The sequence below is a fragment of the Canis aureus genome, chromosome 21 (genome assembly GCF_053574225.1).
Source record: "Canis aureus isolate CA01 chromosome 21, VMU_Caureus_v.1.0, whole genome shotgun sequence".
Taxonomy (NCBI): Eukaryota; Metazoa; Chordata; class Mammalia; order Carnivora; family Canidae; genus Canis; species Canis aureus.
In genome coordinates, this window is record NC_135631.1 from 17,951,603 (window position 1) to 17,977,004 (window position 25,402).

A 25,402-nucleotide genomic window follows, 5' to 3' on the forward strand; every position below is an offset into this window, starting at 1 on the left:
TCAGGAAATGCCTTAGAAAGGAAAGACAGCCATCACCATAGACACTTCTCCATGAACACATTTTAAATTTTTTTTTTAAAATTTATTTATTCATGATAGTCACACACAAAGAGAGAGAGAGAGAGGCAGAGACACAGGCAGAGGGAGAAGCAGGCTCCAAGCACCGGGAGCCCGATGTGGGATTCGATCCCGGGTCTCCAGGATCGCGCCCTGGGCCAAAGGCAGGCGCCAAACCGCCGCGCCACCCAGGGATCCCATGAACACATTTTAAATTTGAGCATGACTCTGAGAGTGATGGTTATGTTAAATGTAGTTAAATATAGTTAAATGTCTTAAACCAAAGATAACAGACGAGATGTACTCCATATTCTAAAGATGCTAGATATCCCTGAAAGGAATTACTTAAAAATGAACAGAATGGCCCTATACCCTTCCTCAGCATTCACTTTCATCTTGAAATCTAAGAAGACACAAATGGGAAGAGTCATTGAGTGAAGCTTTTGGGAAGGAGACATGAGGTGGGGGTTAGGAGTGCTTACTGAAATACACCGCCATGTGGGTGCTCCTGCACACTCTCGTTAGGGGGAGGCCGCCAGAAGAGCTGCTCTTGGACAATGTGTGCAGGAAGGGAAGCCAGACATTTGCTTCACTGATGGCTAGATGTTAGGTGAAGAACGGAGAAAGTTTAAGGGGCTTCTTAAGAACCTGAAGACTTGTGTTTGTGTCCCACTTCTAAAGGTGAGAGGCTCACTGGATTAGGCCCTTGTGGCAGGGGTGGGGGCAATTCTGCACCCTCACCACGACATGGCATGAATAGGTGAGTTTCCCACAGGTCAAGTAAGTGCTGTCGGTTGCTGTTGGAACTCCAGCCAAAAAAGTACCTGACAGAGGAGAGGAAGCTGTAGCAGTGAGGTCATGGAATGGCTCTTTCATGAAAGGGGGATCATAAAAAAATCAGGGAGAAAATTCATTGCCCTGAAGCAGTTGTCTGGGAAAGGAGGCCTCTGGAGAACCCCAAATAGTGTCATGACAGAGCATGCCTGCCACATTAAACTCACCCACTGCCAGTCTTCCATGGCAGCAGACTTGAAGACTTTAATCCTAGTACCCACTCCCATTCTTCCTTCCCACTACGCATACTCAGGCTACCTGAGCTCCGGGGGTAGGACCCATGCTTTGAAGCATGTGAAATTGAAGTTTGAAATTGGGCTAGGCTTTTGAATACCTGGAAGTGGGTCTTTAGTACCAAAGTAGAAGTTATCTTTAAAACTAAAATTGACCAGGAAGCTAGAACGACCACCCAAGGTGTAGCCCAGAGCCAGGGAAGGGAGACTGGACCCAGTCTGGTTTCTCTGTGGCCAATTGAAAAGAACAGTGGCCCCAGAGCCAGAGTGTTGGGTTCCTTCCCATCTTTCTGCTCTCCTCGTATTGCCTCCTCTCACTCTTCCTGTTTCTTCACTAATCTCTGAAAAGTTAGGGATAGCCACAACCCCAAATGGCTTTTCCTTCCATGAGGAAGCCAAAACCCAGGAATCCTCCTCCTCTGGGATTCTGGAAAACCAAAGGGCAGTGGATACCGAGAGTAGATCTGAGCAGGTCTCCTTGCCCCTGAGAAGCTTGGCTTACAAATCCGAGAGAGGAAACTTACCTACAGAGGGGAGACTCCCACCCAAAGCTACAATGAGATGAACTGGCATACATCTATATCTAAATCTCAGGACAAGACACAGACCTGCTTTAGAGGATCCTGTGTTCACCGAGCCCTGGGTTTGGGCTTGACTAAAATGGCAAAAGGCGACATGTGTAGTTTTGAGTGACAATCTCTAATTTCACCTTCCTCTGCTGTCTCTCCCACTGCCCCCCAGTCCCACACTAATTGTTTTGAGTCCCTGAGGCACTTGTCTATCTGGTGAAGAGCAGCAGTAATGTCTAAAAAGGCCCACCTCTGAAGGATGGTAAGATCTCCGGAAGTTACTGGAATCTAGACCCATTAGCTTAACTGACTGTTGACAGGGTAGCAGGGGAGAGCCTGAGAGCTGCTCTTATGTATTTTTCAGAACCAAACTCTTTGCCCAAGTACAAGTCCTGGTGCTGGGCTCTCAGGGGACATTAAGCTCTTTCGATGTCACTGGGGATCATATCCCTGAAGCATTTTCCTCAAACAGACTGTTGTTTTCAAATCTCAGCCTCAGTGATGTAAATGGGGAATAGATGGGCAGCTCTGCTTTTTTTTTTTGTTTTGTTTTCAGGTGTCTTTTTCCACTTGTGCTTTCCTTGTTGCTGCTCTTTGGAGCAAGTGAATAGTTTGCTGTGTATCTTGTGTTCTCAGAGATGGTAAATATTTTGAACTCCTTCTGTTTCCTATGTAATGCCTAGTAGACGAGGAGCACTTAGTAAATACCTCAAGAATTGAGTGAAATTCCTGCAGTAGGGGTTATGACTCCAAAGAGATGCCATCTGTAGTGGAAGGGGAGATGCCTTTGTACCACTTAAATGGATGGTAGTGTTGGAAGGGAATCCCGGGATTCAGGAATTCAACAGTCAGGGCTCTTAGCTGTGACTAATGAATGAAATAAACTCTGGGTTTTAATATTGAAAAGAAACATACTGGAGGCACCTGGGTGGCTCAGTGGTTGGGTGTCTGCCTTTGGCTCAGTTTGTGATCTTGTGGTCCTGGGATTGAGTCCCACATCAGGCTCCCTGTGTGGAGCCTGCTTCTCCCTCCGACTGTGTCTCTGCCTCTCTCTGTGTGTTTCTCATGAATAAATAAATAAAATCTTAAAAAAAAATACTGACATGATTTGGGGTGGTTCACAGATATACTGAAATGGGCAAACCCTGATATGGGCAGGAGCAAGGAATGCTATATAGCCAGAGATAGGGCCTAAATCAATACATCCCTTTTAATGCTTACATGTGCCTCCTAACATAGTGCAGGTATTTCTTGCCCAAACCAGGAACACTCCCTCCCTCCTCAACAGGAAATGATTTGACCTATAGACTAACTGTATAGTTATTCACTGGTAATATTTAAAATAACTGGGTAATGGAGAAGAAAGAGAGGGCGAGCTATTATTCTATTGTCTATCCATCTGGTCAGAGCTAGGTAGGAAATGTGGGTGGAACCATAGCATTTATTTCTGCACCTTGCCCATGAGACATAATTATGAGTTCCTTCTTCTACTACTGCTATGGTCTGAATGTTTGTGTCCCCCTTAGATTCATATGTTGAGACCTAACCCCTGGAATGGTGGTAGTAGGAGGTTGGGGAGGTGTCTTTTGGAGGTGATTAGGTCATGAGGTCATCTCTCTTGAATGAGATTAGTGCCCTTAGAACAGAGACCCCAGAGAGTCCCCTCTCCCTTTCTGCCATGGAGAAGACAACCATCTATGAGCTAAGAAGTGAGCTCCCACCAGACAATGAATCTGCCCATACCTTCATCTCAGACTTCCGACGTTCAGAAGTGTGAGAAATAAAGCTCTGTTGTCATAAGCCACCTCATTTATGATAGTTTGTTATAGTAGCCTGAAATGACTAAGACAACTACTATCTCAGCATGGGTCTTCTAGAAAGCAGACCTGGGAGCACGAATTTAGATCTTGACATTCTGTTTGGAAGATAGGGAGGTGCAGACATCAGAGGGAAGGAGGCAAGGCTAGATGCAAACAACATGGCAAAATGCTTTACTGCAGGGAGATTGCACATAAGCATGAAGGGACCAAAATCAGTTAGCAGACGTGTTCACTCAGCATGTGGGACTCCACTCCAAGGAGATACCACAGCCAGGAGTTCAGGGAGGAGAAAAAGAAGAGATGCTCCTGAACCTTGTTCCTTGTCATCTCTTGCTTCTTGTTGACCGTGGGGACTTGACTCTTCTGAACTTCTAGTCATCCAATTAGGCCCTTCATGGTGTTAAAAGACAAAATTCAACCAAGTACATTTGAAAATCTGATTTGCTTTACTAAGGGATTCATGAATTGAGTGCCATTGCACTAGCAAGTAGAGGAGAATTCTGAGGAGCTGTACAAAATGGAAGGTTTTTAAAGAAAGTAGGGGGATAGACAAGGAAGTTCTTAATAAAAGAAAAGGATTGTTTCAAGGCAAGGCCATATTCCCTTAGGAGGAAGGGCTGGAGATCTTATTGTATAGTTCACCTCATCTTCTCATGGGGAACAGAACCTACCTCACGGATGACCTCATTGCTGCTGATCAGATAATCCAAGATTGGTTTCAAATTCCACTCCTGGAGATGTTGAAACTGCAATGAAGTCTTGGGGCAAGTGACTCCAAAAGCTGTTGGCCTGGATTTGTTTCTACAGGCCCCACAGGAAGTCAGCAACCATGTTCTGAAACATGGCTATTAATCTGAGTCCAGAAGACGAGGGGAGCTTTGTGTTAGCAGGTTTGGTATTTCGGTTCTTGTGGATGTCTGGTGGCTCAGAGGCCTTGGAAAGAGAGTTTGGGAGGCAAGCAGTGTCCTTAGAAATGAGACAGTATTTATAGGGTTAGTGTCTAATTCACCCACCTCTGTGCTACTCAGATGTACTCATGCTGCTTTCATCTCTACATTTCATACCATACTGTGGGGCCTCCATTTTTCCAAGAGAGTAAAAATACTCCGAGAAGGGAAATAGAAGCTCTGTCAGTCAAGAGCAGCATTTCTCAATCTTGTATTCATTATTGCCCAGGTACTGGTTCAGGATTTCTTTTCCTTCAGTGCATGGGGTTCTTGGAGAGGAAGAGGTAGGCAGATGAAGAGTGGTGGGTAGCAAAGCAAAGTTTACTGGACGATAGTACAAAGCTCCCAAAGAGGGAGAGCACCTGAGGGGTTGCTGTTGGAGTTTCTAAGTCTAGGGATTTTATGAGATTGTTGGTGAGCTGTTTTAATCTGATTAACCCTCCATGCACCTGTCACCCAATAAAGTTTTTGTTCACATGCTCATCTACCCATCAGGTAGTTGTTTACTTGACTCCTTTCAGGGTGGTGTGGAATAACAAGATGGGATTTTTTCCATTTAAGGGTAGTTTCCTCTTAGGATAGGGCCCCTATCCTGCCTTTCTTCTGACTATCCTCCATTAGTATTCTCTTAAAGACCCTTTATATCTTTTATCTTCAATCCTGTCCAGCTCCTATGAAATTAAATACTACAGAATAAGATTTTGTCAGATAGGGATGAGCTTTGGAGAGCCACAAATGGATAAAATATTTAAGATTTTTGGGGTGCCTGGGTAGCTCAGTTGGTTAAGTGTCTGACTCTTGATTTTGACTCACTTCATGATCTCTGGGTTATGAGATCTAGTCCTGCACTGGGTTCTGTACTGGGCGTGGAGCCTGTTTAAGATTCTCTCTCTTTCTTTCCCTTTGCTTCTCAACCCCCATTAAAAAAAATAAAAAATAAAAATAAAAAAGAATCTAAGATTCTTTTTTCAGCTCCAAGTACTAATTTTTGCCCACGTGGGGGTGATAACGTCCCTGTGGAGATCCCTGCAAGGAGGTGGTGAGTCTTGATCTCTTGGAAAATTGCAGCAAGAGTGTTAGCAAAACAAGTCACAGTCCTCCTGCCTGTAGCTGGCCCTAAAGGCTCTGACTGAGATTCTTCATCTCTCTTCTTCATCTTTCATTAGATTCCCTAGCTCTTGGCTCACATTTTGGCTGATCTCTGTTGTCTTCTGTTCCCCTGAGGGGTATGAATACTTAGTTGTCCTGACCTTTCAGGTTCTGGTTGTTGTGATTGTTCATTACAGTCTTTCCTCCAGAGTTCAGAATTACCCTGATTCAAGGTTTCAGAAACTGGGAGTCCCTTTTCTCTGCCATGCTGTGAAATTGTGAAGGTAGAAACTAAGGGTTAGCCCTCTCAAAAAAGGACTTAGGAAAATCTCCTAAGCTTCCAACTATATTTGATCTGTTCAAAGTTTATTAATAAAACATTACTTGAGCTTTTCTCCGTATCCTGTTCTTGTTCTGGCCTAAGTATTATGGGGAAGTCTGAGGGCTAACACTCAGGTTCTACCTTCCAGGAGTCTATAGTGGACTTGCAGATAGAAGATGTGATCAAGAAGTAAGATCTTAAAGTTACAAATGGCAGGTGGAGACAAATACAGTGTTTGCTGTCAGGTACCAAGCATGGTAGGGAAAATGCTGCAGGAATTCAGAGAGAGAACTATCTGTAGACTGGGGTAATAAGTAAATATTTCATGGTGGACATAAACTAGAGGCATTCTTTTAACATAGGTAGGGTTTACATAGGTGGGAAGACACAGAGAGGGAGTCTGAAGCTGGAGGATGGTATGAGCAGAGGCCAGGCTGTAGGACCATGTATGCCATGATCTGGGTTCAGTAAAGAGACCAATGTTGCTAATATGGAGGCTTCTTAAAAGAAGGGTAAAGTTGAAATGTTGTAACTTGGAACCTGATCCTGGCACGCTTTTAATGACGGGGAAAGGTGCTGCTTTTGCATTTACCATTTCCTTACTAATCATTTCTAGTCACTTATAAATTCTGCAGTGTGGAGTTATTCCACAAACAGTCATGGAATCTAGAGCTGGAGGGCACTGCAAAGCTCAACTAAGGCATCACTCATTGTACAAATGAGTAAATTGAGGGGTGGATGACTTGTTAACGTCAGTTGATTAGTTTTGGCTTAGAACCAAAAGTAGAACCACATTAAGTGGTTTCTAATCCAGTGTTTTCTGGTTATGCTCTTTGATGCAGAGGTAGTAGAAGGAGCAGGGACTTTGAAGTGAGACAGACCTGGCTTTGACTTCTAGCTCTGCCACCTAATGGGTGTGTGACCTTAGGCATGTCACTTAACCTATAAGATCCCCTATTTGCATACCAAAAAACTGGTGATTATGGTCCCGGGAACCTACTTAGCAGCTCAACAGACACTAGGCCCTTCTCTTTTGTTTGTTCTGAGGTGTCAGCAGCCTTGGGAGTATATCTTAAGAGCTCCACACTCCCAGCCTCCTCTTTCAGCTGGTCTGAGATAAACACTGATAAAAAGCACCAACAGCTCAGATAACAAAATATCTCCAGAAAGGTCTGGTTGAGACACGTGTGTTAGGCTCTGGCCTGTGGAGCATGGGAATGCAGAAGATCTGGATTATGGGGGTCAGAGTACCCATCCAATGATAAGTGCCCATTTCATGTGTCAAGCATAAAAGATTCAGAAACAGGAGTGCAGAGGAGACATTAGAATCAAGCTTACAGTGGGTAAAGAAATTGTATTAACAAATTGTGGTATATTCATACAATGGAATACGATTCAGGTATTAAATAGAACAAATTGCTGAAATACACAGCCACCTGTACAAGTCTCAAAAACATCATGTTAAGTGACAGAAGCCAGATGCTAAAGAATACTTACTATATGAGTTCCATTCATATGAAATTCCTGAATGGGCACACTTGTCTTTGGGGATAGAAGTCAGAATAGTGGTCGATCGGCATGGAGAGGGATTGATTGGAAAGAGGAACAAGGCAAATTTCCAGGGTGATGGAAAGATTTTATTATTGAATACAATTACCCATATACGTCAAACTGAACCATTTGAAATCTATTGCCCAAATACGTCAAACTGAACCATTTGAAATCTATGTATTTTATTGTATGTTATTTACATTTTGATTAAAATATAATAAAAACAAAGTAAGCTCACTACATTTTCCTTTTTGCTTAAAGTGAAATTTGAATTATGTTCACATTGGAGTTCATGGAAAAATCTTTTTTTGCCTTGTCTTTTCTCCCAGATAAGCAAAGGGTGAGATATTAAATCTTTGGTGGGATTTTTGGAAACAGAAGCTAGGAGGCAGTGTGAAGCCAAGGATGCTCTTATAGTAACATCCAGAGAGAAGCTATCATCCTCCAAGATGGTCTAATAGGAAGTTAGTCCACACTAGACAAGAGAGGAGACCAGATATGTGGCAGTTTCTCAGAAATAAGAAGGGTCAAGATATAACAAGCCAGTGGACACTTACATATACTTACAGGGATTTGCTGGAGGCTTGTGGTCTCATATGTGCAAGTGGAAGGAATCTTAGACTTTTTGGAGTCAGTGTTTCTAAAAGCTCCTTGGTCATGGAAAATGATATAAACCTTTGAGAACACATGCAAAAACTTACCAAAACTTACATTGAGGAAGACATGGGCATATCTTATACCATGGGCTTCTTGCATATATTATTCTTCTCCACTTTAGAAAAAAAAAGATTGACTTATAATTGTGTGTTTCTGTTCCCCATAGTTGGTAGCCTCCTTGAAAGCAGGTATCTTATGTTTTGTCTATGAATTCAAGCATATAGCCCAGTACCAGGTACATAATATAGGCTCTTTATCATTCCCAAGTCACCATCCTTCAACACTCTTCTTCTTTATCCCAAATCCCTGCCCTCTTCTCCTTATTTTCATAGCATTTGTCTATTTATGTATTGTCTTTTTTCTCCCTCATGAACATTAGATCCATGGAGTCAGAAACTTTGGCAAATAGTAGATTCTCTCTAAATATTTGTTTAAAAATGAGTAAATGAATGCCCACAATAAATATTTATTGAAGCAATTGTATTATGGCATCAAAGTGTCTTTCTAAAATAGTTTCATAAAGATCACCAAGTATATGATCTGTGGTCTCTGGGGATGGTTACACAACATTGTACACCATCTCTGTTGAGTAGCTTCTTTTTCCCAATGCTATGATCACCATGCTTTTTCCTGCTTATGAGAGCTGGACTGAAATCAAGAAGAAGCAACTAGAACAATTCTCAGATTGGAGCTGGTGGGCAAAAAGAGGCTCAGGCAATACCACCATATTTCAAGCTTCTAATTATTTTCATTAGAATCCATAATTTTATAATGTGGTTTTCAAAGTAACTACTAGGAGAGGGAAAAGGAGAGGGAGAGAGGGGGTGAGGAATGGGAATGTGATCGTCATTATGAAAATGTCTGTTGCAATGCTTGATGGAGTGATACTGTAGTTTATTTCTGGCATATAATACCCACAAAGCAAACAATCTGCCCAAGATGTGTTGTTGCTTCATCTCTTTCATTCCATCCTTCTCTTATGTAGCCATCTCTCCATCTGCAGTCATTAGCTGTAACTGGACAATACACACATGCACAAACATACACTCCTTATATGGTTTCCTTGGTCTTCAACATGAGGGAAGGAGAAATTGGAATTCCTAGAGATTTTCAGGAATGCAAAAAATTAAGCCATGTAAAAAGATTCTCGCCATTCTTTCTCCTCTTTACTCATTATTATAGGTATTTAAATTTTAATAATTACAAATATTAGGTGTATTGGTATTTACCAAGTACTCCAGACTGCAGAAAATACTCAAATCTGGAAAATTCCCATGAACATTACTGGGTGGTATCTGTATAAATAAACATTCAGATCTCCCTTTAACATTAACAGTACTGTGCAGAATCACATGTCAAAACCACCAATCTAAGAACTTATTTGCTTCCAAAATGTGTTATTTCTTGGAATATCACTCATAGGATTTGTATAAAGTTTCCTAGGCATATACACTTATGAATGTTTATTTTATTTGCGAGGATGATTCACTGTTAGCAGCAGACAGGGCCATGAACTCACACATGGAAACAGCTACCAGCAAGACTGATCTAGTTATGACTCTTTCTCACCCAGTGCTTCTTGTCCTCATTGCTGAAACATAAATTTAACCTTTGACTCTGAGTGTCATGTTTCCTGCTCTTGTTTTGCCCTCAACTAGAGTGGATTCCTCTAAACCAGTAGCCTCTCTGTGTTGCTTACTATACTTTAGTTCTTGCAGGAGAGTTATAATACCTTTTCCAGTTTTCCAAATTTCTCATCTACCTTTTCTGAGAATTTGGGTTTGAAAATAAATAATTGTTTTTGAGAAATGCTGGGAAGAAATTCCCACATGAAAACCCTACTCCCACCACTGTGGCTAACCCTTCCTTTCATGTACTGATTGAATCATAAGAAAGGAGCTGGAGAAATCCAGTGTGTCAAGGTACCAGTGATAAAAAGTTTAAGAAGACATGATTATTCTATATGCTGGCAAGTTGAGCTCCAATAAAAAAAAAAATACAAAAAAAAAAAAAAGAAGAAGACATGATGATGTTTCTAGCAAAGTTATTTGTAAACACTGTCATTTCAGGGAATGGAAGTGATTCTCATGTTGTACTGCATGTAATGTGGTGTTTAATTTAAAAAGAAAAAGGAAAAAAAGAACTCTAATTCAGCTAAAAACTGTAGAACAAGGTAACTGGGACAGCAGCCTAGGATTTCAGCTGAAAGGACTGATCATCGCTCTAGAGCCTTCTTCCTGATAGAGTAACAGTTCATCTTCTTTTTGGGTTCCAAGTTAATTTTCTATATGATTTGTGACATTAGATAAAAATGAAAGAAGGCATGGAAACACAGTTGGAAACTTTCCTTGTGTTTGCTTTTCCAACAATGCCTCGCACAGTGTGTACATTTAATGATTCATTCTGTCCTGATGTGGCTTGGCCTGCGTGGGTTGATAAGCAACCTGCCAACCAAGGAGTTTTTTTCCTCTCCTCTAGCATTCAGGTAGAAGCAAAGGCATTTCTAATACATTGTTAAAACCCATGACAGTTCCCAGAATAATTAACACTGTGTAGTCCTTTTCCTTATTCCCATGTGGTATCATGTAAAAAATTAAAAGCATCAGGGTGTCTGTATGGCTCAGTCAGTTAAGCATCTGACTTCAGCTCAGGTCATGATCTTGGGGTCTAAGGATTGAGCCCCACATGGAGCTCTGAGCTCAGTGGGGAGTCTGCTTGTCCCTCTCCCTTTGCCCCTCCCCCTGCTTGTGCTCTCTTTTTCTCTTAAATAAATAAAATCTTAAAAAAAACTAAAAGCAATAAGGGAAGGGAAAAGAAATGTGTGGGAAATATCAGAAAGGGAGACAGAACATAAAGACTCCTAACTCTGGGAAACGAACTAGGGGTGGTGGAAGGGGAGGAGGGCGGGGGGTGGGGGTGACTGGGTGACAGGCACTGAGGGGGGCACTTGACGGGATGAGCACTGGGTGTTATTCTGTATGTTGGCAAATTGAACACCAATAAAGAATAAATTTATTATAAAAAAAACTAAAAGCATCAAAAACAGTAGTTTCAAAGAGAAGTAACTGAAACAAAAAGTGCTAGCCTAGGAAAAATATGAAAGGTGGAGGATCATGCTCTGAGTTCTGTGGCAAAATAAATCTATATTAGCCTTGGATTCCTTTCAGAAATTATCATTTTTCTGCTTATGAGAGTAATACAGCTTCATTTTACAAAACATGGAAAAATGAATAAATTATTAAAGAAGAAACTATTGTTTATAATTCTACAGATCACAGATGAGAACCATTAACTTTCTGGTGTTCTTCTGTTCATTATTCTGCACTTATATTTTTACAAAACTGGGCTCTTGTAAATGCAGTTTTATACCTAGCTCTTATCACTTACTATTATAATGATAAGTATTGTCCCTTATTATAAAACATCAATTTATATACAATGGTAAGTATGTTGTAGTCATGTGTCCAACACTGGGAGTGAGATTTTAATATCTTTTCATTTTGTAAATGTCAGCCTTATAGTTTCAGTTTTTGACTTAATTTTTGGGGGTTATGATTTTAGAACAAGTATTGAATCAATGAAAAGGAACGTGTTTAGGGCTTTGGTATAATTAGCCCTATGGCATTTAAAAAGGTCATACCAAGTCCTGACATTAATTATAGTACTCACTGGAGGACACTCTCGCTCTTCCTGGGATTGCTAACTAAAGTCACTTTGTGGGCTGGATCCAGACCCTTTCCTGACAGGCCCCAAGCTGTTCTGGAGCAGGTCATTTCTGGTTAAGAACTGTCCTTGGAGCTCTCTTTACCTCATTGTTCCGCAGGGTAAATGAGAAGGTTGGGCAGCGTGATGTCCGCTGTGCAAAGCACAGAAGAAGCCAATTCTACAGAGGGTTGTTTGTGGTCCAGGCACAGGTCCAGGAGCAGGGAACCACCACCTGCCAGCAGGACGTGCTGCGGTGGCAGGACCAGTGGCGCCACCTGCTGAGTGGGTCTGCAAACAACAACCATTCAGAAAGCACAGATAGAAGGGAGGAAGAAGAGCACAGCCATGTGAAGGCCAGAACAGATGGCTTATACAGACATCGAGCAGATGCAGCTTCCACACCACAGCATGAGTGGCTCCCTGTACGTGCTTAGTCAATGGATGCCAAGTCTGACCACTTCCTGACACCCAGGAATGAAAGACAAGGAAGGGTACCAGTCGGGATGTATGGAAGGAAGGAAATTGATGCATTAAATATGCTCCCATTTCGGGCACCTGGGTGGCCCAGTAGTTGAGCGTCTGCCTTTGGCTCAGGTCATGATCCTGGGGTCCTGGGATTCAGTCCTGCATCAGGCTCCCTGCATGGAGCCTGCTTCTCCCTCTGCCTATGTCTCTGCCTCTCTCTCTCTCTGTATCTCTCATGAATAAATAAATAAATAAATAAATAAAATCTTAAACAAAATACACTCCCCTTTTAATCTAAAACAATAATCAAATATATTTCTTTTAGTAAGATATATGTCTCTGTGAATAGATCTTAGCAACCTTGCCCTCATAGGAGGCAGGGCGTCAGAAGGTACCAGGCTTTATTCATAGCATGCATGGGGTGGGGGTAGGGGTCCTGATGGAGCAATTGCCATGATTGAGCCGTGAACCTTTAAAGTAGGGCCAGCAGGGGATCCCTGGGTGGCTCAGCGGTTTAGTGCCTGCCTTCAGCTGGGGCATGACCCTGGAGACCCGGGATCCAGTCCCACATCAGGTTCCTGCATGGAGCCTGCTTCTCCCTCTGCCTGTGTCTCTGCCTCCCTCCCTCTCTCTCTTTCTCTATCTATCTATCTCTCATGAATAAATAAATAAAATCTTAAAAAAAAAAAAACTGTAGGGCCAGCAGACTTGAGGTCCCGCATTGAAAGTTTTGCCTAAAATTTCCAGTCTTATTCAGAGCGCTTCAAGGAACTAAGTGCAGAGTGGAGACATGGGGACAAATATGGCAAAAGAATGAGCAACTCAAAGTGTGGGAAAGTAAGTACTCTAATTCTGTATTTGTTGCTCAGAGTTCATCGTCATGGCAACCGACAGACAGCCTCCCCAGGCCCCTGGAGCTTCAACTGGCACCAGAGGCTGCTTTATGGAGGACGGCATTCCTCAGGGCACCTTTGACATCCTTGTTCCTGAGGGTGTAAATCAGCGGGTTGAGGAGGGGGGTGACGAAGGTGTAGACCAGGGCGATCTGGCGGTCCTCGTCCACAGAGGAGCTGGAGCGGGGCCGCAGGTAGACGAGGCTGCAACAGCCGTACTGCAGCAGGACCACGGTGAGGTGCGAGGAGCAGGTGGAGAAGGCCCGGCGGCGGCCCTCGGCGGAGCGGATGCGCAGGATGGCCGAGGCGATGAACACATAGGACACACAGATGAGCAGGAAGGGGACGGTCAGCACGAGGATGCCCACCACGTAGAGGACGGCCTGGTGCACGCGGATGTCGGCGCAGGCCAGCCGCAGGACCGGGGGCACATCGCACAGGAAGTGGTTGATCTCCCGGCGGTGCCCGCAGAAGGGCAGGGTGAAGATTAAGGACGTGAGCTGCAGGGAGAGGACCAGGGCCAGGCCCACCGCGCACGCCACCATCTGGGCGCACAGCTTCTGGGTCATGATGAGGGTGTAGTGCAGCGGGTGGCAGATGGCCACGTAGCGATCGTAGGCCATGATTGCCAAGAGAAAGCAGTCAGTGCTGCCGAGGGTGACAAAAAAGAACATCTGGGCCCCACAGCCAGCCAGGGGGATGGGCTTCGGGGCCCCCCAAATGTTGGAAAGCATCAGAGGCACCACCACCGTGGTGTAGCAGATTTCCAGGAAGGCCAGGTTGCAGAGGAAGAAGTACATGGGGGTGCGGAGGGAGCTGTGCGTGCACACCACCCAGATGATGGCTGTGTTGCCACAGAGGATCATCAAGTAGAGGAGGAGGAAGAGGAGGAAGAGCAGGGCCTGGAATTCTGGGACGGTGGTCAACACGCGGAAGAAGAACTCAGGGGGGCCGGATTGGTTGAGGACAGGGCTCCTAGCGAACATGTGTCCTGCAAAGGAAGAGTGGGGAAGTGCTGAATCTCCCTCTGCCAAACTGTTTTGTTGTGGGAAGAAAAGCAGAATAGTAAATTTGATCTTTGATTTAGCATTTAGTATCTACTTTCTGATTTCAGCACTTGGGGTGATTCCCACTAGAGAGTATGGAATCTTTGTCCATGGAAATCTCCATAATTGACATAGCTACTCCTCTGTAGAACTTTCTGATGTCAAAGACGTGTAGCTATTCTTGGTGAAATGTCTTTTTTTTTTTTTTCTCTGATATTTTACATCTCATTGACAAGGGCTAATTCTTTGCTTGTATTTAATGGAAGAGTTGTGTAGTTGCAGATATTTTCAAAATTAGACAAATGGATGTATTGCTCACTTTTTTGGTAAACATTCTTATTGAAATATACAGAGAAGTTCATGAATAGTAAGGTACAGTTTTTGTTTTTTTTACATAGTAACTACACTAGTATAACCATCACCAACATGAACAAACTGAGCAATTCCAGGAAACCTACAAGCATCTTTTCTTTTTTCTTTTTGTATATTTTTTTATTGGAGTTTGATTTGCCAACATATAGCATAACATCCAGTGCTCATCCCATCAAGTGTCTCCCTCAATGCCTTTTCATCTCCTTTCTACCTCACAAAGGTGAATTATTCTTTGACTCTTGTCACTGTAGATCAGTTTCTGTTTCAATTCATATGTGTAATGATAGAGTATGTATCATATCTTAACTGGCTGCAACACTGTGTCTACAAAAGTTATTCTTGGTGTTCTGAGTACCAAGACTCTGCTTTCTGTTGTTTTATAATATCCCATTTTATGGCTGGGCTATAATTTATTCATGAGTTCACTTCTCATCCAGTTATTTTGGCTCACATAAAACTGGGCAAACCCCTTTTATTCCAATCCTTCCGATATACACTTTTATTTTATTTATTTATTTTTAAAAGATTTTATTTATTTGAGAGGTACAGAGATAGCAACAGAGATAGAGAGAACAGCAGCGGGGAGGAGAGGGAGAAGCAGACTCCTTGCTGTGCTGGAAACCCCCCCCCCCAATGCAGGGCTCAATCCCAGGACCCCAGGATCTTGACCCACACTGAAGGCAGATGTCTAACCAACTGAGCCACCCAGGCACCCCCCAATATGCACTTTTAATATAAATCCTCTTGTTCGCTTATTTTTTTTTTTTTCTAAATTTCCAGTCAGGAACCTAAACTTTTGGACTTGGACAGATGCACATAGTAGGGGACTGTAGGGACTAAGGAATAATTAAGTTGTGGCTGCCCAAGATAAGAAAAGACAATAATGAAATGAAAAATACAATAACAGGATTGAAATAGGCATCAGAACACACAGGTGAATAAGAAAAGAGCTTTAAAAGCACCTGGGAAGGGAAAAGTACCTATAGACTAAGCAACTTCAGTTCAATTGAACTCCAAAAAATATATACAAAAAAATACTACAACTTTTCAATGTAATAACCCAAGAGATGATAAAGTAATATCTATAGTTCTAAGAAAAACAAATTGGTGTGAAAGAATTCTGTACCCAGGTTTTAGTGACTTATGTTCAAAAGCAACAGACAGACTTTCTCAGACTAAATACAATGAAAACAATTCCTCAACCAAGACTCCTGATTGCTGGGGGATTAATCAGAACACATAATCCAGGACTGGAGAAGTTGTAATGTAAAAATTGGATTTGAGAAATCAAAGAGTCAAATATATATTTAACACCAAATGCTTGATGCAAAAAATATTGTTAAAAAATTCTGAGGATAGTTCTTGAAAATATTCATAATGCAAAATGCAAAAATTAAAATAACCCTGCACATTTAAAACCATGAACTGTAGCATTAGGAAATTGATAGGGAAGGATGGGGGAAATAAAATAATCCTGAAATAATTTCCACAGCCTATATAAGGAAAGACTCAAGAGATATTTCATTTAGATGTGACTAATCAGAGAAATACCTATTCAAACATATATTTCTGAACAAGGATCATCAGTAGAATAAAACTCAGCATATCCATTCCAAATGATCTGATTTAAAAAGTAAAGATAGTACAGGGAACAGAAGGCTCAAACAAAGAAAATGTGAGCAAGCATATAAGATAAAATAGCTTAAATAAGAAAAGTAAATATTTAACTTCTGAAAATAAGTTTAAATGAAGTTTGTGTTCTATTAAAGATGGAATTTCATATTTATATAATCCACCAGGTGCACATACAGTGACAAAGGAAGGCTAGCATTGCTTTAGTTTAGCGTGGTGTGTTCTGTGATCTAACCAATGGAAGGAGACAAAGTTAGGCAGGAGTTAGATTTGACTATCTAGCTGAAAACACAACAGAACCAACTGAAAAATTTGGACTAATAAAATATTCATTGGAGTGGCTAGATCCAAATGACATGTAGCAGAGGATCTCTTAACTAATAATCTTCACTGAACTGCTGTTTCAGATTAATCACACTGTTCATTACATCTATTCAACATACTAAATGATGACCATGATATGCTGAACACAAGAGACCTGTTGCTATTTTACTATGTCTGAATTGCATACATGGCAGTTGGATTTTCCCCAAACCAACTTATATTGCTTGTATTTGTGTTGTAATTATGTAATTTTCTCAAGTATTACAAAATCTAAGAGTTGAATGCTTGATAATTATGAGTTGCCAAAAATTTTTGTGGAATAACATATGAGCTGGACCACAATAAAAGACTTAGAGGGAAATTTGGAATAACTTAATATTTATATTGAACATGAGTCTAAATGTTCACTCTGTTGTTACAAAAGCTAACACTGGAATTAGTAGATAATGTCTGAGAAGAAAGGCTTTGATTTTAGGTGATACAAACTCAAAGCCCCTGGCTTTATATCAAAAGGTTGATAAATAAATGCCCATTGGAATATTTTAAGTTAAAGTAAAATGATTAAGTATGTAGTCCATGCTTTGGATTGTAGGACTTTCTGTTTTCTATCAATGTTAGTTAGAAAATGCCCTTCCCTCAAACAACCACCAAAATGAATAGGTGAATAATAAATAGGCCAGTGAATCAACCTAAAAACTAACAAGCAGGAACTACTTGAAGAAAACTGCTAAGCTTTGTGTGTGTATATATATATATACCTGTATGGAAAACCCAATATTTTAGTGTTAATTGGCTCTGAAGTAACATGTGACTTCTATATAATTCTATCAAAATCCGTGGAAGAATGAACAAGAGAATGTTAAAAAAAGTGCCAAAACAGAACAAAATTTGCATCATGAGACATTAAAACATATCACAATCATATGTTATAAAATATATCCTATGTTATATCATAAATCAAAATGGTATCTGCAGAGCACTAGAGCTCCAGCACACTAGAACAGAAAGAACCATTGATAGTAGCCAAGTGTTCTATAGTACTCATTGGGTCAGGCATTAATTTGGGCACTTTCCATTTCTTAATTTATTTCACAATGGTCTTCTAGAAAGGGGTTCTTACACTTGCTTTACATATGAGAAAATTAATGCACAGAGAGGGTAAATGACTTACCCAATGTCACACAGCTAGCAAGTGTTGGAATGACAATTTAAACATGGGCTGGAAAAAACAAAACAAAACAAACAAAGAAAAAAACATGGGCTGGCTCCAGAGTCTCTTGTCTTAATCACTGCATTATATTTCCTCTATTTTTTGCATCAGTTTTATCATCTGTAAAATGGATCTGAAAATAAATGTACCTATTTCTCAGGTTGTTGTGAGACTTGAATTATTTTGCAAAAGCACTGAGAACAGTCAAGGCATAGAGTACACAGTCAATGTATATTCACTATTGTCACTATTCAAATCAGTTAGAGAGGATCAATTTCCTAATATGGACTTAGGGCAATGGGTGAATCATTAAAAAAAAAAAAAAAGAACTCCCTAATGCGTTATGCATCAAAATTTATTTCTGGTGGACTTGAGATTCAAATATTTAAAAAACAGGAAGAAAACCACAAGATAATGTAGATGAACTTTTTTCAGACCTAAGACTACAAATGATTTGCAAGCAAATAAGCAGAATCCACAAAAATGTTGATATTTTGACAGAATAAAAATTTAAAAGATCTGTGGGTCAAAAATACACTAAGCAAACTGAGTAGAAGATGAAATTTTATATAATCTGGCAAAAATAAATCCCTCATTAGAAAAAAGGAATAGAGGACCTGAATAGGCAATTCAAAAAAACCCACAAATACAAACATGCAAATTCAACCTCATTAATATTCAAATAAACATACAATGAAGCAGAATCAGATACTATTTTCTACTTACAAACTGACAGTGGGAAAAAAAAGATAGTATCAGATACTATTTTCTACTTACAAACTGACAGTGGGAAAAAAAAGATAGTATCTGCTGTTGTTAAAGTTGCAAGGAGAGACACATCCCCAAATATTGCTAGTGGAAGTATAAGGTGCTAGAAAAATTTGTGAAGTGCAATTTGGTGATATGTAATAAAAGACTTAAAGAGATGCATATGCTTTGCTTCAGCAATATTATTTTAAGGAATTTATTCTAATAAACTAACCATGAGTCTGTGCATAAAATTATTCCACTGTTCTATATTGTGGTGAAAACTATCAACCAAAATATCAGTAATAGGAAAAACCTTAAATTAATTGTGGCCTCTCCATGGGATAGGACAAGCAATCATTTGAAAATGATGCTGCAGAAATATACTTAATAAGATGAGGATGGCTCATGAAAAGCAGGTTATAAAAAAGCATTACATCATGATTCCATTAAAAATAATGATATCTGTTCATAAAAATACGAAAGAACATTTTTGAAAATATTAATAATGGATATTGCAGAATGAGTAGGATTGCGAATCTTTTTGTTTATGACATGCTTTTCTGCATTTACAAATTTTACAATGAACATGTGCAATTTGGCAAATATATAGTAAATTAGCAGGTTTCCTTTATTCATTGGTATTTCAACACGGTGTTGGGAAGGAAAGCTGGTAGGGTATCAATCACATGGATTTTTGGACTCAATTAGATATGGAGTTGAAATCTAGTCCCTTTATTTGCTAATTTAAATTTTTTTGCTAATTTAATTTTATGCTAATTGTGTTGCTTGGTAAGCCTTGGTTCTTTGATGTGTGATTCGGGATGTGAATATGGAAACTTATACGGAATTTGTGAAGATTAAATATTTCAAATATATAATGTGTCTGGGACATAACAAGTGTCCAATGAATGTAAGTGCCCTCCCCTGTTTTCTTCAGGATGGTGAGTTTCCCCTAGATATTTACCCTTTGGTTCTTATCTTTTCCAGAATGGATAGTGAGATTCTTCTAGAGCTGAATCCCTCCAGGCCTTTCAGTTGCTCTGCTAAACTGTGAATAATAAAATGAGCAACAGAGAAAATAAAACAAAAAAGAAAAGAGATTTTAGTGAAATAATTTTAATTATATATGATGAAAACCACATAAGCTAGATCTGGATTCAGGAAAACATTTAAAGATGATTCTATCTTAGTAAGACATGAACCTCAAATGAGCAACATCGTACCTAAATACGAACATACAACATTTGGTGCAAAACATAATTTGGAGATAAAGCAAGACATGTAGCATTTTGAGAGTGATGTCTGCTAGGACAAGTGACTACAGAGTGATTTCAAGGACAAACTCACACACATATCCAAGGTGAGACTATAGCCTATTGAAAAACCAAACACATCAGAATTTGTATTTACAAATTAGGATTTTCCTCTCCAGCGTTCACTTTCTAAGGTTTTTCACTCTACTATTCTGAGAACCTCCTAACCCTGTTACCATCATTACCTGTGAATTCACTCAATTTTGGGTGCTTGTATTCCTTCCTTGGAGATTTGATGTTTAAACACTCCACTCTGGCAGCACCAGTCTGAGAAACATATCAGTCAGGGCCATATTTAGGCTCTACAAGGGCAAGAACATCTGTCTTGTTTACCAGTATATCCCTATCATGATTGATTTGATTTGAACTAAATTGAATTCTTTTGTAGTTAAATGTCATGCCCTTTAAACTTCCTTTCAGAGCCAACACTCAGTGGCTCTTTCTACAGCCCAGTTATCCTGCAATTACTTCAGCTCCACATAGACTGAGGCTTTCTCAAGCCAATGGTCATTTATCCACTACACGTTGAAGGGCTTGGGTAGTATAGATTCAGTTGACAAATGAATGGTGGGAAGGCTAGTAATTAAACTCTTGATGTACTTGTTGAACCAATAAGTTTGATAATGTTGGGAAATTCAAGGAACCACGAAACCCACAGCAAGGTCTAGTCATAGGTTAAATGTGTGCTCATTTATAAAACATACAGAAAGTCAAATCTGTATCTGGGAATTGTAAGGGGACTCAAGAGTGACCAGTTCTATCCTTTTGTATCCTACATGCAAAAACCGAGGTCTGTCAAGACTAGGCCTGCCCAAAAGCATATGGCTGGTGATGGGCATACCTGAGGCCAGCATCCACATTCAGTGTATTAGTTAGCAGAGACTGGACTCTATATATATCTCTATAGCTCACTTTTTCATTTACATCAAAGGCTACTTAGAGGGTGCAAACATCCAGGCAGAAAGGATAGTTAGTGTGAGTCTGGTACTGCTACTGAAAAGCATGTCCAGACTCAGGTGAGCACTGTGCACACCGGTAAGGGAAGAAACATCTTTTATTGAATATTTTGAGAACTCTTCAGTACATCTTCTGCCCCAAGGTCTTTCCCGTAATGGTGCCCACCACACCATTATCAAGTTAATTACGCTTTTAGGAGATATTTGATCTCCCAACAAGAGTGAGTGTTCTGGTTCTGCGATAGACTAGTAATCTCAGAATTCTAAGTACACTTTAGTTACCTTTTGGAGCTACGGTGAGAATTAACAGTAGTGTGCATTAAATGTTCTGCCCAATTTCTAAGAGTTGCTCTTTTCCCACTCTCTTTACTGCTCTTTCTACCCCGGCTCTACAGAACACTTTCAGTTCCTTTCCATGGTCTTGTTCTGGGGACTTCACATTATCTGTTCTGGCTACTTTGTACAAGAGTATCCCTTCACACTCCCTAGATACATCCCTTTGGAACTCAGCCCAGGTGACATCTCCCCCAGAAAGCTTTCCCTGATTGTCATTTTCCCCCAAATCTAGAGATAGGTGCACCTTCTATGAACCTCTAGAGAACCTCCTCCTCACCCCAACTCTAAGATACTGTGCCCTACCCATAAATGAATCAAGCGAATATTTATTGAGTGCCCATTATAAACTAAAGTCTTGGGCTCAGCTATGTGGATAGACATAGGAAAATTATGACATAATTGCCAACTTCAGCCTCATAAGGAAACAGGGCACATAACAAAAGAATTTAAACATTTGGGACACCTGGGTGGCTCAGTGATTGAGCACCTGCCTTTGGCTCAGGGGGTGATCTGGGGTCCTGGTATCCAGTTCCACATTGGGCTTCCTGCATGGAGCCTGCTTCTCCCTCTGCCTGTGTCTCCACCTTTCTCTCATTCTGTGTTTCTCACGAATAAAATGAAATCTTAAAAAAAAAAAATTTGAAACATCCTTTGAGGAACTAATTCTTAAACTTTAAGAATTCTTAATTCTTTAAGAATTAAGAAACTCATTCAGAAATGAGTTTTCATGAGAAAATTGAAAACATTGTCACTTCCTTTCAAGATTTCCAATGCATATTAGCACAACAAAGTTCTCTGAGGTCCTATTGTAGAGCAAACAGGTTCTTTTACTTGAAAAATTTCCAACTCTTTTGACCATGGACTATTTCCCCCTCACATAGCACCATTGAATGGTTTAATAATGCTTAGGGTTTAATAATGCTACTTGAAAAAAGTGAATATCATGCTATACTCTTTAGGGTGGTCCCATGGAAGAAATAGTGAAAGAAAAGGCAAAAGACCTATTTTATTATGGCTTTACACTTACTAGCTATATGATACTGAGCAAATCAACCACTTATCAGAGTTATCTTTTCTATATCTGCACAAGTGGATAGTAACAGCCACTCTGATAACTCATTGGTTTTCCACAATTCAATATTGATATATAGGAATGTTTTTCTCCAGTAGTAAAACCTTAGAGGAATTTGTGTCTCTTATTACCATTTTTATTTTTTATTTCTTAAAGATTTTATTTATTTATTCACGAAAGACACAGAGAGAAAGGATGAGACATAGGCAGAGAGGGAAGCAGGCTCCTAGTAGGGAGCCTGATGTGGGACTCCATCCCGGGTCTGGGATCATGCCCCAGCCAAAGACAGAGGCTCAACTGCTGAGTCACCCATGCGTCCCAGTCTTATTACCATTTTTAAAAATCAAATCAAAATCAAATCAATCAAAGGAATAAAGTCTCTTGAGATGCTCCCTTACCGCTTTGAGATTATCTTCAATCCATCAGCCACCTAAGGAAATTCACTAAAGAGAAGGTTAACTCTTTTGCTGAGATGTTGAGTTCTTGCCATGGAAAATAAGGAGAGCCCACTGACTTTTTTTAGGGTAAAACAGAATGAAGATCCATGGACTTTGTGTTGCACAGTATCTTCTGGAGAGGACAAGTAGATGTATATGATACCTCTGTAATGTCCAGATAAAAACAGAGAAGTGTCCTTTACATACTAAAAGCCAAGAGAAGAGACATCTCTTATAAATTTATGATCAAGGTGGAGCCGAGTGAGAGACCTATCCTCTGGAAGGATGATACTATGGAATAATCCTAATTCAAATTCTGAATTCGAAGAGCTGTCTCTTTCTTAGTGATAGAAAATAGATTCTGATACATCCACTCAGAGTCCAGTCTTGCCTGATTTAATCAGATTGTTCAGTGTCCTTTATGAAATGTCTTTAAAATTAATGGGTCCCCAAAGAGGAGGAATTTCCCCCGTGGTTTTCCCTTCAACTGAACCCAAGTAGAAAGAATTTGAGGAAAATTTCCCAAGTTGATCAACTAAGCCAGATTACTGGACAAGTCTTCTAAGTGGTCACTATAGACAATTACTATCTGGGAATTCCATGAGGGTATCCTCATTCCTTACCTGCACACACTGGGGAATTTTTCAATGTTGTATTCCAGACAACCACCCACTGAGCATTGTTGAATGCACACATTCATTTCAGCCTGAGCTCATGGCCCATGTGTGATGCACTAATTCAGCCCTAGCCTAGGCATCTGGGGATCTGGAGTCCAGTTAGTGCTCTGTTGTGTGGTACTTTGACCAGGCAAGTTATGAAGCTCTCATGTGGGCTCCTGATTTGGGATGTGAGGTATGCTATTAAATGGATGTCATGGATCCTTATAGCTCTAAAGTTATGTGAATGGTGGGTACCTTTTTCTTGAGAAGCAGAAAATTTATGAAGGATTTTCCCATAATCATTCCTTCTGACCTTTGGCTTCATTTTCTTTTGTCTTACTTATTTTTGTTTCTTGATCAAGGTTTTTCTCCTGTCGATACTTTCCTACTCATTGAAAGGTATTGTTGTTGTTGTTGTTGTTATAGTGATATTTCCAACTCTGCCTTACCATGTTTTTCTTCTCTGTTTCTTCCTTTTCCACCTTCCTCCAGACTTCATGGGCTTAAATCACATACTTTCTTATCATTGCTGCCATTAATTTTTAGCCATGTTCAGCCTCCTTGTTTCATGTCTATTATCAAAGATGAGTTTTTATTCAATATCTAACAAATATTTATTGCATTCCTGTGGTCATCCAGGCCCTACTTCCAATCCTTGGGATCCTTCAGAATACAAAACAGACAATGATTTTATCCTCATAGAGATTATGTTCTTGGAGGGAGGAAGACAGATCATAAGCAATAAATAAGAATAAGCTCATTTAATAATGTGCTGGAGGAATGGGTGCTATAGAAAAGAAGCAGAAGAAGGTAAGGGCAATGGAAGAGACAGTGGAAGAGAGTGATGTTGTAGACAAGTGGGATACAAGGGTTACTTACCCTGTGTCCTGGGAAGGCCTCTGCCAGGCATTCAACTAATCTATGAAATGACGTACCAGCCAGGGGAAAGAAGGGAAAACTTAGGGTACAGGCAACTTCACATGAAAAGATCTCCTCTAAAGTCAAAATAAAAAAAAAAAAATAAAGTCAAAATAAGCAAATCAAACTTATCCATAAAGCTCCAAAATATCTAAAGTCCATGTGAATGAAGACAGTTTGCCTTTTTATATTCATGACAATGGAATGTAAGTCTATGCCAGTTCTTATAACTGAGGGAGTGGGCTAGTGCATAGGGAGGTTGCATTCAGATTTTTTCCTTTTTTCTCCCACACAGATACATTTACTTGTTCAGATGACCTCATTCCTACAAACATTTTACACTCTTGCAATAGTTTCCATGTAACAGTATGTCCCCTCCCTCCTTCCCTTCCTTCTTTCCTTCCTTCCTTTTCTTACATTCTTTCTATCTTAAAAGATTTATTTATTTTAATGAAAGAGAGAGACATACACATACACATACACATACACACACACACACACACGCACACGCAGAGAGAGTGAGAGTGTGGAGAGAGGGCCAGAAGGAGAGGGAGGGAGAAAATCCTCAAGCAGACATCCCTGCCCCGTGCAGAGCCTGATGCAGGCTTGATCCTAGGACCCTGAGATTGTGACTTGAGCCAAAATCACGAGTTGGATGATCAACTGACTGAGCAACCCAGGTGCCTCTAAATGTCTTTCCTTTTATTTTTATTTTATTATTTTATTAATTAATTTTTAAAAAATTATTTATTTATTCATGAGAGAACAGATGGAGAGGCAGAGACATAGGCAGAAGGAGAAGCAGGCTCCCTCTGGGGAGCCTGATGTGGGACTCCATCCCAGGACCTGGGGATCACGACTTGAGCCAAAGGCAGATGCTCAACCACTGAGCCACCCAGGTGCCCTGAATGTCTTCCTTTTTAAATATTATGTTCACACTTACACTTTTTGCGACTAATAAGTAGTATTGATATTCCACAATTTATTAAACTATTCCCTAATATTGGACATTTAGTGGTTTTTATTTTTTAGTATTTCAGATAAATACGTAGCTAATTTAGATTGATTCCTTTAATCATCTGAAACACTTACTTATTGCCCCTATACTTAGTTTACAGGGATATTTTTGAATGATTTAGAAGGTAATTATGATATAGTATACACTTCACATTTCATAGGATAAATTTCATGTTGTGTTCTTGCCACAATAAAATTTTTTTAGAACCACAATAAAT

The 25,402-nt window shown here is 40.2% G+C and overlaps 2 protein-coding genes across 2 annotated transcripts in view; one reads left to right on the top strand and one right to left on the bottom strand.

Moving 5' to 3' along the window:
- LOC144292678 (olfactory receptor 9Q2-like) overlaps positions 1-12,470 on the top strand; it is a 96,814-nt gene extending 84,344 nt beyond the window's left edge. Inside the window, exon 3 of the transcript XR_013360031.1 lies at positions 11,903-12,470. The gene's annotated coding sequence lies outside the window, so the exon portion shown is untranslated. The remainder of the gene's footprint in view (positions 1-11,902) is intronic.
- A 698-nt stretch (positions 12,471-13,168) lies between these two features.
- On the bottom strand, positions 13,169-14,128 carry OR10Q1 (olfactory receptor family 10 subfamily Q member 1). Its single transcript, XM_077864297.1, has one exon. It carries the CDS (start codon positions 14,126-14,128, stop codon positions 13,169-13,171), a length of 960 nt encoding a protein of 319 aa, XP_077720423.1.
- Positions 14,129-25,402: the final 11,274 nt, after the last annotated feature.

Coding starts and splice junctions, on each gene's coding strand:
- OR10Q1 (XM_077864297.1), bottom strand. CDS start 14,128: ATGTTCGCTAGGAGCCCTGTCCTCAACCAATCCGGCCCCCCTGAGTTC.